The 12,968-nt window shown below is 36.9% G+C and overlaps 1 protein-coding gene across 3 annotated transcripts in view; it reads right to left on the bottom strand.

Moving 5' to 3' along the window:
- STK32B (serine/threonine kinase 32B) overlaps window positions 1–12,968 on the bottom strand; it is a 173,848-nt gene that overhangs the window by 17,721 nt on the left and 143,159 nt on the right. For all 3 annotated transcript variants that reach the window (XM_064653248.1, XM_064653250.1, XM_064653249.1), the window contains 3 exons: window positions 11,986–12,111; window positions 5,897–6,028; window positions 5,068–5,132 (listed from right to left, as the gene is read on the bottom strand). In XM_064653248.1, the coding sequence (XP_064509318.1) occupies window positions 5,068–5,132; window positions 5,897–6,028; window positions 11,986–12,111 (323 nt within the window). The remainder of the gene's footprint in view (window positions 1–5,067; window positions 5,133–5,896; window positions 6,029–11,985; window positions 12,112–12,968) is intronic.

Genomic DNA, 12,968 nt, shown 5'->3' with positions numbered 1-12,968 from the left:
ATCATAACAATGCTATTGCAGCATACTAGTATTAAGTAAAAAAACTCCAACTTCAAAATCATTAGCAGTGTTTTGAAAGTTTTCACTGGAATTGTTAAAAACATGGATATTTTTCTAATGGGTTCATTGCATTAATTAAAATAGTTTGGCAGAATTGTAACCCATTTTCATGTACGTTGGATATGTGAAATATGTATTCTACTCAGTAAAAGGTTTGATTTTCTTTAACTGACTGATAATTTTGATTAAGTTTATGAAGCATCTAACTGAAGGATTATTCTGCCTAAGGAGCAAATATTTCCTGTGTTTTCTTCTCCATTCTTAGTTTTCTCACATCTTTAATCCTAAAGACATCTTTCAAGGAGAAGAAGAGGCTCAAGAACCACAAAGATATTCTACTACAAGCAAATACTAAGTCTATTTCTTAATTTCTGCTTAATTCAGGTTTTGGACATTCATAAATAAATGTAGTTGTACGTGAAGATCTGCTTAGTGATAACAGCAAAATGATCTGTGCTCAGCTTTTTAATAAATGTGTGAACAGTGTGGCTTTATCCGTACAATTTTTTCCCCTGTAAAAAAAAAATTGAAAATGTAGCCTACATCTTCTAAATGAGATCAAGTTCTTCAAAAACTGCTGGTAAGTCTATAGGAATATACATTCAGATACTGCAGAATGTTTGGTGCTGCATTTCTAGATGTAATAAAACATCTATTTGCAGAAATAGATTTAAAACCAAAAAAAAGTTAATTTGTCAGCAAAGGGAGCCAAACAGATACCTCCAGATCTACTTCAGATCATATTTTCCAGAAAAACAGTGTGTGACCACTTCTGTATCACAGTTTATTTAGTTTATGTGTTCAAAACTAAGATATTACACTGACATTTTAAGAAGAATAGAAAACATTTCCTGTACCACAAAAGGATTTTCTTACGTTATTTTACTTTGGATCAAGATAGTGTGTACCTTTTTCTTAAAGGTACTGGGACATAATGTCACTATGGACAGATGCCATATCCCCATGTCATATCAAAACACACACACACACACACACACACACATGTGTATTTTACTTTGTAGCTCACATCCACTGAAATATTGATATTAGTAAGAATAAAGTCTTCCATCTAGGAACACTTCAGCCACTCTGGTACCTGAAGCACTAGAAAAATACAGTCAAGATAAAATCTGCTTACACTGTAAGGGATTTCATTCTAGATGTTTAGTGTTTTCCTGCACAAATCAAGATGCAGGTTTAAAGTTCAGGAGAGTTTAACCATTTTACATGGAGTATTTTCAACTCACGAATGTTGTGCATCCCTAAAGCTGCTCCTGGTCTGCTGTTCCATTATTTGAAGTTGTATATGAGTGTCCCAAGAGGAAATTACATTGGGGATGGAAGGTGAACATGACCCAGATTCAGTTTTCTTCAACCTTTTTATTGGAAGAAATGATGTATCATCAGAACAACTGCTGATGATGGTCGCATAAAGACTCTGGAACACTCAGTGGCCATTTTTCAGACATAAAAGCAATATTTCCTTCAGATTTTACAAATTTCCCAGACTGTTTTATAGGATTAATAATAATGAAAATATGCCTAGCTAAACTGAAGCACAGATCTACACCTGGACATCTCTTCTATAACTGCCAGTTTTAGTGCACAGGACAGACCTTTGCAGTTATGCAAATCTTAGGAAAATGGGTTTGTTTCATCTTCTGGGAACTTCTTTGTTTGATAGAGTTGTTTTCTGGCTTTTTTACAGAGAAACTGGGAATAGCTAGTCTTCCCTCCTTTTCTCCTCATCTCCCAGTGAATTCTGAATAGTACCAACAGAAGATACCATGTAATTCATGGGTGATAATCACTGACTACATGATTTTGTCCAGGAAGCCCTGCACAGTTAAATCCAATACATAAGGAAAACAGCTAATATTATGGCTCCTGGTCCTTCTTTCCAAAGTCCTATTTTAATAATACACACTTGCTCTATTATTCTGCAGTGTGTAACTATATATAACATCCTACTTCTTTTTAATTCTTCAGATCTTTCATCCTATCTCATAACTGTCCAAATCATAGATATCAGCTACGTAGTTAAAATATAGTCCAACCAAATAAACTGCATTCAGGGTCAACATAAGACTTACCAAGAAAGTATGTTTACTGAATGCTGCTATTCTTAAATGCAGAAAGCAACAGAAAAATGAAAATTCACATTCTGTCTTTATTATCAGTAAGTGAAACTATTAAGTTACTTCATTCTGTCTCTTCAAGTATGTCTAAATTCTTTTTATTCTAGTAAGCCTTTTCTCTACCTCCCGCCCTCTTGTCTGCAATCTAAGAGTTTGTGATAGTGTCCTGATCGTCTTGGCAAGAGAGTAAGTATGACATATTGCAAGACTTGCAGCGTGTGTTGCAGGATGAAAGACATATAGTGGAAAAGAGGCACAGCCTAGAAGTATCAGCAAGGCATTCAATAAAAACAGATTCTGCTTTTCATAGCAGATATTTTACAAGTGTTGGATTGCAAGATGATGTGGAACTGGGATGAACATAACATAACCTAATTACATATTAGTACCTGACTTTATGTTGCTCAGTTAGAAATGCTTCAATTTTTTCCTTGAATCCTTTTAGTTTGAGGAGTTTCATCTTTTCCCTTGAAAGACATCCTAATTTTTTGATTTATCCTTTTTAGGATTTATGTAGTGTTCTGTGACACTGAAGCAAGCTGATCAGAAGGCTTAAATTGCAACAAAATGTAGATTTTTGTAGCTGCATATAATGAATATCTAAGAAAATATGCAGATATTTCCAACAGTTGGACCAAAAGCAATTCAGCTCTATTTAGAATAACATGGAGGAGTATTAAAACTTCTGGCTGCCCTAATCTGAGACTGATTTAAAGCCCTGCTTGAGACTGACACTTCACCAAATGACACAATCACATACTAATAGGTATTGTGTTTGTAGGAACAGTTCATGTCTTTCAGCATCTGCAGCTGTTCCTAAGAACTTGATGGGCCATATGGCTTTGGAAATCCATGTAAGCACAGCCTCAGCCTCTACATACAGTCTCGAGGGCATATAAAGGTTAAGGAGACTCACCACGAATTACTCCGGTGTATACTCTGTAGCTTCTTCTCACTGGTATGATGAAATTTGTGCCTATCATTGCTCTTTGTTCCCATTAACTTGAATTCACTTTGCACTTCAAACATTTGAACTCCATTTCACCCCTTATTAACATTTTTGTCTTTGAAAAGTATTACAGAAGTCTCTCCATGTCCTTCTTAAGTTCTAATACAATTTAAACAAGAAATGATTGTGATCTAGCTTTAGACAATGCAGGATCTGTTGTAGGTCTATACCAAATACTTTTCCTTTACCTTGTCAAAGCTAATCAAGCAATGACCAAAACACATGTTTTTCTGGATGAAATGCATGTGGTTTATCTTTTGTTTTCATTTTACTTGTACTCCATCTAAACTTCTTGATCTCTCATCAGCTTGTCAGAATTCTTTATAGCTTGTGTTGTTACTAAAGTTGTGCAATATGAAACAAATGAAAAAAATTTCCTATGTAAAAAAGGTTTAAGAAGAGCACAGTAAAATTACGACTAGAGAAATTGTTCAGTGCTAGTGAACACACCCACTGAGATTTTGAAAGTGTTTTACAAAATCTGGTGTTTTAGTTTTCAAAATTTGCTGCATATTGGATTTTCTTGATATATGACTAGTAGCTGTGAGACTAGTATCTGGAAATGAACTAGTTGTATGAACAACTTCTTAGAAACTCATTAAATTGATTTATCAATGTAATTTTTTTTCTAATCTTGTTATTATGATCCTAATAATTTTGATTTTTGTGAGTTAAGCTACAAAGCTGAAGCATTCACTAGTTCTCTGATACCAAAACTGATTCAGAGGAGTCCACCAAGACCTTTCTGAAAGCCTTCTGTAGGCTGACTTGGTCTGGTTTCTCTTGTTTATGGCTCTTATATAAACATATGGCTTTCTTGTGTTAGACATTATGCAAAATAACATGAAAAATCTGTTGGACCTTCCTTTTCTTTGTAAGTCCTCACTGTAGTTTCTGTGAGCAGTCAGCATAGGGCACAGACATGTCCCACAGATTGTAACAGGAAAAAGGGGATTTCATGGCATCATTTCCCTCATGATATTCTGTGAACTGTGCAAAGTTGACAATCCCTCTCCTAATTTTAATTACAGAAGCAGTAATTACCTGCACTGTAAGCACTAAGTAAGATAGTCACAACTTTTTAATTAATTTCTACATTTCACAACTCCATTAGAAAAGCTTGCATATACAATTAGGTCAAATAAAACCACATAATATACTTGAATGAAATACAATAATTTGACCAAAGACACAAACCACTCCCCTGTTATGACCTGCATCTGTTAATACAAAGGGGCCCATAACTGCAAAGGGGCTGCAACTCAAATGCAGTAAACAATGAGAAATGCAGTGTATTAATTGACCAGGAAGATTATTGACATCCTTGGGAATCAGACTTGCACTTCTATCAACTCTGGCTGACTCTTAAATCATAAGTTCTTGCTTCATTTCTGATACAGTGTTAATATTTAGCTTTGTTGAAACAGCCAATGTTGAATTGCACTTTTTGTATGGTGGGAAAGTATGAACAGTGTCTCCAAGTCAGAACACTGGAGCTTATATCATTAAAATTTCATGAGTAACAACTTCCCTTGGTTTTGTTTGAGATGTGAAAAAGCAGCCCCTTACATTGTATTCCTTTGCTTAATTGCTGACAGTTTCTCTGGGGAGTGTCAGTAACATTTACTGTATATTTCCACCATACTTTAATCACAAGGTCTTCTACTTGCTTTCAGAGATGGAAGAACTACAAAACCATCACACCAGAGACTGTAAGAGGAAGAAATCAATGGAAATCCAGTCTTTTAGGTTCTGCTGCTGTGATCATTAATCACTTTCTCTTACATTGGGAGAAAAAAAAATAGTTCTCAATTTAATTTTAGTACTGAATGCTAAAGAGGCATTAAAAAATGCACTTACTTCTCTCTGTTGAATATGATGAATTCTTTTCTAACGGTTTCCAAGCACTGCTGCAGGTGTACATTCTTTAAAAAACAGCATGAATAGGTTGATTAAAAAAGATGGGGAATCATAGACAAAAATCACAACAACAGAAATGACACTAAACAAAAATGCTTATGAATGAATACTATCAAGATGCATTTCAAAGACTCATCAAATTGGGCTGTGATAGCACAATCAATCTTTCATTCTTTTGGAAGAAGTTCCCCACAAAGAATTCCTGAGAATTTTTACATTTGATAGCTCTAGGAAGAACAGCTTGCATGAGCATTCAAAATCATTAGGAGTACCAACATAATTTATAAAACCTCACTGAAATGAAAATTTAAGTCTGGAAATTATTATTAATCTTCTCAGTACTTTAGACTGTTCATACAATGTGTCTTTCTACATGGGACACATTAGTCAAGACTGGAAGAGACAGCTTTGACACATCTATAAATAACAAGCCTTTTCACTGCATAGTTTTCATTTTTGGTACTAGCAGTGAATAAATACTCCTTGTATCTATTTGTCGATGTGTGTGAAGTGCATTTGCAACTGGCAACACTTTTTCATACTTTAAATGAGCATCTATCATAATCTTAAAAATAATCATAACTTAACATGTTACTATTTGACTAAAATAAATGGTTGCTTTTTGTTTTCCTTTGGAGATGGCTTGTAATATAAGTAAAATGACAGAGAGTCATTTTCAGAAGTCATTTTCAGTCAATTTTCAGAGGTAATAAAACTGAACTTAACTGAGTTTGCCTATTAAAGACTGCAGTTACAGTCCCCAGCTTACCAGTGGGCAGGTTTCCTTAGCTCCATCTTTGGATTTGTTTTTGGCAAGTCGCTTTTTCTTTTTATGGAGAGGCTTGGACTCTAAAATCATTTCTTCAAGTTCAAATGTGGGATCACAATTCAGTCTTCCTTTCTGGTACAAAAGAATTCAAAGTTACTCTTTGAAGCATCATGGTGGTTTTTTAGTTTGCTTGGCAAGTGTTAATAGCATTGATAATGAACCAGTCTTTTTTAGGCCTGGAGAGATGCTTGAAGTTTAAATAAGGGAGGTAAGATAAAAGTAATATTGTAAAGCAAGTATAAAGAGTTAGATCCTCTTCCTATTTACATACAGATATATTCCTAGAGTGACTACAATTATGTTACCCCAGTGAGACAGATTAATTTGGCCCAGGGTCTTCATCAGAATATCAGTTAGTGCTGTAGAACATAAATGGCATCTGTAATAGTGCAGGAGGGAGGGGGAGCATCTCTAACACTTCACTTGTTGAAATCTGATTTTCTGAAGTATTACAGTGGATTCAGTTGCCTAGATCCTGTCCACGAGTGCAGAGGAAGGAGCAGGTCTTTTTTTAGTTAGTAACATTTATATAAAAAAAATGGTTCACAGAATCGTAGAATACCAGGTCAGAAGGGATGTCAAGGATCATCTGATCAAACCTTTCTGGGCAAAACCATGGTCCACGGTCTGGACAAGATGGCACAGCAACCTGTCCGGCTGAATCTTAAAAGTGTCCAATTTTAGGGAATACACCATTTTTAAGGGGATATTATTACAATGGCTGACTGTGGTCATTATGAAAAACTTTCTTCTTGTATCTAGACAGAATCTCTCCAGGAGTAGCTTGTACCCAATACCCTTGTCTTTTCCATATGACTCCCTATAAAAAGGGAGTCAGTCCCTGTCTTCTTTGTAGTCACCCTTTAAATACTGGGACATGGTGAAAAGGTCTCCCCTAAACATTCTTTTCTCAAGGCTCGACAAACCCAGCTCTCTCAGCCTTTCCTGTTATAGCCTGCTTCCCAATCTGATTATCTCTGTGGCCCTTCTCTGGATCCTCTCCAGCCTGTCCACATCTTTTTTGCATAGTGGGGACCTTTCAGCTGTGGCCTGACAAGTGCTGAGCAGAGTGGGATAATAACTTCTTTATGTCTGCTGGCGGTGCCCTTGTTGATGCAACTCAACATCCCATTGACTTTCTTTGCCACAGCAGCAGAAGAATACTGTTCACTCAAACTGAGCTTGCTGTCCACCTAGACCTCCAGGTCCCTTGCCACAGAGCTGCTCCCCAGCTGGGTAGATCCCACCCTGTGCTACATCCCTGGACTATGTTTTCCCAAGTGCAAGACCTGACACTTGTTCTTGTTGAACTTCATAAGGTTCTTAGCCCACCCTAGCATGGGTCTTCCTGCAGGGTGGCTCTTCCAAAGCATCCACTTTCCCACTCTGATATCATCAGTAAACTTCCTCAGGGTACACTTGATCCCATCATCCAGATCCCTTATTAAGATATTGAACAATGTTGGTCCCAATATCGATTCCTGGGGGGCCCCACATGTGATAGGCCTCCACTTGGAGAAGGAGCTATTTGCTACTTCTCTCTGAGTGCAGCCTGTCAGTCAGTTCCCCACCCACTGGTGGACTGCTTGTATATGCCATAACACACAGGTTTCTCCAGGAGGAAACCGTATCAAAGGCCTTGGAGAAATCCAGGTAGACAGTGACCACCACTTGCCACAGCTCAACTGAGCAGGTTACATAGTCATTGTCATTTGTCAAGTACAATCTGTCCTTGGCGAGTCCTTGTTGGTTTTTCCATATCATGTGCTTCATTCTAATCTATTATGCCTTTTCTTTTCTCCCCAATCTATTATGCATTTTCTTACCCTTTACACACATTACTTAAATATTCTGCATTCTCCATAAAAAAAAAATGTTATGTTAATATGTGATGCTTGAAACAAACCTTAAGATTCTTTGTTATTTCAGGAAGTCCTTTTTTAAGCAGAGTGATTGAATACACCATTTCTATATGGTCATTTTCTTCCTTGATTCTTCTCAGATTCTTGCTTAATTCTTTTCAAGTTCTTGATTCTTTCAAATCTTTTCAACATAAAAGTTTACAGGAACATAATTTATGCTTGGAGTTGGTGTTTTTTGTATTTGTTGTTGTTTTCTTTGTTTGGGTTGTTTGTTTGTTTTTTTGTTTTGTTTTTTAATTCTACCCATTAGTGCAGTAAAGCCATCTTGTGGCACCATTTGTGGTGAACTCTTTCTCTCCTATTTAGAGATAAGAGCCAGCATGCTATGACCAGAATATTTATGGTTCAGCTGAACCAAATACGTTTTTAAAACATCACAACTTGGTGTCCTATTTACTGGACCAGTGTTTTGCTGCTCCTGTAATCAGAGTAACTTGAGTTCCTTTCTTTGCCTCATTCTCTCAAAGCACTTACAAAAAATTTGCAAACAATTTGAGTTGTGTGGTGGAAAATGTTAAAAGCAGCCTGTTTTCCTCTGAGACTTCTGAGAGTTCAATCACACCATTGTCACTGTCAAGGTGGAAGACCTAGGATAAGTCATCTATAAATGACAGATATTTTTAGTAACCAAAGACACTAAGAAGTAAAGTCACATCAGAAACTACTTGTATAACTTGTGGTGTGCTACAATGAAACATTTAATTTAGAAATCACTCCATCATTTTTATTTCTAGCAAATTCTGTGTACTCAAAGTATAATACTGAGATATCTGATGCCTTTCCCTGCATATTATCCAGCTGTCTTTAGTAAAATGCATTTTGTTTTTATTAAGGGAGGTTTATAGCTTATTTATATTTAGTAATAAATGAATAAATAATTCTTTAGGTTTCATCAGTATCAGTTCTCAGTGCTCAGTTTTCTGAGCACGTATAATTTTAAGATTTTTTTAGCACTTAAAAAGTACATCACTTTAATCCTGAAGCTTTAAAAATAAAAGCAAATTATATTTAAATAAACTTCTAACAATTTATGATTTCAAGCTGAATTGAAGAAACTAACTAAACCATAAAGAAACACACATATTAGTCAAGTAAGAGATATGTTTATGGAATCAAACTACACAGGGAGAAATTAAATGATGTGATACTGCTCCCACAGGCCTCCCGTGTGCCCTCTTGTCTGCAGGAGGCAGACAAGCTCCTGACACTAAGGGCAAGCTGTCAAAATTTATAAAACTTGCCAGTTTCAAAACTCTTCCCAGATCACAGCACATGTTGGCCCCAATTCAGCTTCTCACCAAAGCCTGAAAGCTAAGAAATATTTTGTTGAGTGGTCTCAATTAAAAATGAAAGTTTGGCTAGTGCAACAGAGAAAAAGTTCCTGGAAAATGTGTGGCCAAACTTGGTCTCATGAAACAATGAAGTTTGTGATAAAAATATATGTTGTGCTAGAAAAGACACTTTGATTCTTACCTCACTGTTTTTCCCGACACACCTGACTGACCAGGTGGAACAAGCAATATCAGAGTGTACAGAAGTGTCTGGTAATAATGTAATGGGACTTTCAGATTAAACTGGATAGATAAATGTAACATTTTACTCCTATTTCCTTTTAAGTGTAGAATATTATTTCACCTCAATATTACAGATTTTCTGTCAGTTTTGTACGTCCCTGCCAAAACATAAATAAGTTGAATCTAAATGTGAAAAGAATAGCTGTCTTCAGACACATGTCTAATGGTAGACAGTTGAAAGTATTTGAAGAGGATTTCCTCTTTTCTCAGTCTCCATCATGGACCATTGTCAACATCAGCCATAGAGACAGGTCACTGTGCTAATAGAGGAGTACCACATACATGGGTTGCACAATTGCTTCTGAAATTACATTTGAATTCACTTTTTTCACTGTGGTTAAGAAATCGGAAAACTTATCTATACTCCCTCAGAAATAAGATACTCTCAAAACAACCTAAATCCAGGTGTAAAGAAGGAACAAGCCACATGAGAACTGAGAAGTAAGGAGATGGGGTCTGTGGCCAGGTGCAGATCATCCATCATGTGCTTCTTGTGACACATTGTTGGGCAGGCTGGGTGTGAGCCAGCTGGACGTGGAAAATTTGCAGTCCCTTTGTAAGGTAGTTACTGCAGCCCAGCTGCTGTACCTCACTGCTCAGGAGTCAGGCTGAGCAGGGTGGCACACATCACACTAGCTGGCTGTACACTCCTGGACCAAAGCTGCCTTGAGTCTGATCCTTAGGGCCAGAGTTAAGGAGGAGGATGTGATCCTACGAATTAATGCTTGAATGAGAGCAAGGAAAAGAGGGAGGAAATGTCTGGGGAAAGGAAAACACTGGAACAGCAACAGGAGCAGAGAACAGACTGGCCATAGGCAGGTTTCAGTAGCCAGTTTTGCTGAAGCAAGTTTAAGTCCTCTCTCTTAAGTCCTAATATGTGTGCCTATGCATGACTGGGCTTTGTAGAGTCTGGGACTCCCTTGGATCCCCATGTATTTTGTACCTTTGGGTGTGGGGAATTGGATCCCTCTTTTAAAATACAGTGTTGCGAAATATCCCACATACTGACAGCTGTGGATTAAACTTTTAGATAGGAGTAGGAGGTCTAAATAATTTGTTGAGTTTTGCCAGAGGAGGAGGCAGTCCATACCTCTGATATCTCAGAGAGCAGCTCTAACTTGAAAAAAGGGAAAGAAAAAAGGCAGTCCCCATTCATCTTGTAGATCCACACCACCAAGAGAATGGCGTTGACTGCACTAGCTTGCAAAAGCATTGAGCTATAAAGTGAAAGGAAGGAATTTCCCTACTGGTGAACATGTTTCTGGAGTGCCTATAAGAGGGGCCTGTCTTATTCTTCATCTGTTGTACTAGTTGCCTGCTGTATTCTGGTCTTTCCCCCAGTTCCCCGAGGGTTGGTTGACTGGAACAGGTACAGATGGCAATGTTTTTGTAAAAATAAAGAAAAAAAAATGATTTAGTCTCAATTTTGCTTTATTGACTTATTCAGAAAAGACTGTATGGGTCTTGGCAAATGTATTTCAGTCTATATAATTTTTCATTCATTGAAGTGAATTTGTCACATTAAAGTGATCTTTTATGATTAGTCTTGGGAATTCAGCTTTCCTTACACAAGCAGGGAGGCCCTGCTTGCCCACTCACAGCTTTCTTCTCCTGCAAGATGCTGCTTCTAGGGAAGGCTCTGGTCAGGTGCTAAGAAGCACAGTGAACACTGCCAGCACTGTCTTGGCAACCCACTTGGCTATCTTTGCTCCATTAGGCAATGCCCTCTTGCCCTCATCTTCTGAATGGCTGAATTGTGTCCACATCATGTTTACCGTGAACTTTAATGTTTACCTGGATGAAGACAGCATCTAGCTATTCCCCCTTCCTTATCTTTACTTACAGTTGCATAAAAAAAAGAACAGAAAAAAACCTTAGTGTGCTACAAATGTATTGTTTGGAGAAGAATTATAGTGCAGTATGACTGAACAAAGTGGAGAAGCATGTTAACACCAGAGTCATTTCTTTTTATTCATGGCCCTCAAATTCACTTAATTTGCAAATGATCAAAATGGAAATACCCAGAAAACAGGAACAAAGTGGAACTGCAGTGAAAAAGAAACCACCAGCTTCCCTCACAGAATCTGAATGTTTTATTGTAAGAAACTGTCACAAAGGAAATAGGTCAGCCTTTTGGAACAGTATTTTTAAGTGAAAAAGTAACAGCATACTGGGATGTTAAAAAGTTTTCCAAATGTTATCCAAATGCCTAACTTTCACAGTCACAACAGTCTTCTTAGTATTCTTTGTCTCAGAGTTAACCCTGACAGTCATTTGCTCTAACAGCTGAAATGCAAAGTCTGGAAAAAGTATTTTTTTATTTGAAAGGGAACAAAAAGCAGACCAAGGTAATTAGTTCTTGTTGTGATCTATTGAAATGGGACAAATTTTCCCTTAGCTGTGACTGAGTAAATGAAAGTAGAATCCAAAATAAATCACTGAAGAGCAATAAATACGAGCATAAGCAAGTAAAATGGCAGTGATAATTAAAGCTGAAATTTGCAAACGCTGCTCACCTAGAATATCGACTTACATTAGGAACAAAGCCTGGAGTCACAGTTTTCTCTAGAACAGCATCCCAGTTGACATCAGCTAGGTATGGAGAGTTTTGGATGTCTGCAAGGCTTGAAAGACGGCACTCTGGGTCCTTAGTGAGGAGCTGTGATCAAGCACAAGGCATTTTCTAAGGGACTGGATGCCATATATTGTATGATATGTATTTTTGAGTAAGAAAATGGCTAGGGAATCTTCTAACAGATCCTAGAAGTTCCAATTAAAAAAAAAAAAAAGTAATAACTCATAAGATATGAGTATAATTTAATTGCCAAAAGATGGCTGTTGCAGGCATGAAGTTTGTAAATGTATTAGCAACAAAAGTCTGTTTACAGATGCATAAGAGTCCAAGCAAAATGAAGCATCACAGTTCAATGCCACCCAACAATTTGTATTTTGTCTTTAATTTATTGGAAGATACAGTTACACTGATCATCCTGGCAGCAATTAAAATTATCCATCTCACTATCTACCAAAACTAAATTGCTCATTGCTGCAAAAGACATTGATCTTCTGTTACTCTATTCACACATTCACCAATGTTTCCTGTTCAAGTATCAACACTGATGATCTGAAATACCTAAAAGAGACAGATGATCCTTGCAACATGGCCAGACAATTAAAACAAATAAAAACCTTGGATTTTAAGAAGAAAATGATTTCCGGGGTCATGATGCATTCAGAAAGAGTTCTGTCTTGTAGCTTAGTGACATTTACAGCAAAGTTGATCAACTTTTGTTGTTGCAACTATAGCAACATGGGACAGCAAGAGATACAGCCATTTTAATTTCGAATCTCCCTGTCTGATCCCCAAAGTTTTGCTATCACTAGTGAATAACTTTTAAAATAAAAAAAAAATATATTAAATTTTTATTTCTTTGAAGCCATGAAAAGGCTGAGTCTAAGACTAAGAATAATGCAGTTTCTGAAGAGAAAATACTGTACGAGTCACATTCAGAACAG

The sequence above is a fragment of the Pseudopipra pipra genome, chromosome 4 (genome assembly GCF_036250125.1).
Source record: "Pseudopipra pipra isolate bDixPip1 chromosome 4, bDixPip1.hap1, whole genome shotgun sequence".
NCBI classification, from domain to species: Eukaryota; Metazoa; Chordata; class Aves; order Passeriformes; family Pipridae; genus Pseudopipra; species Pseudopipra pipra.
This window is presented reverse-complemented; position numbering and strand designations above follow the sequence as displayed.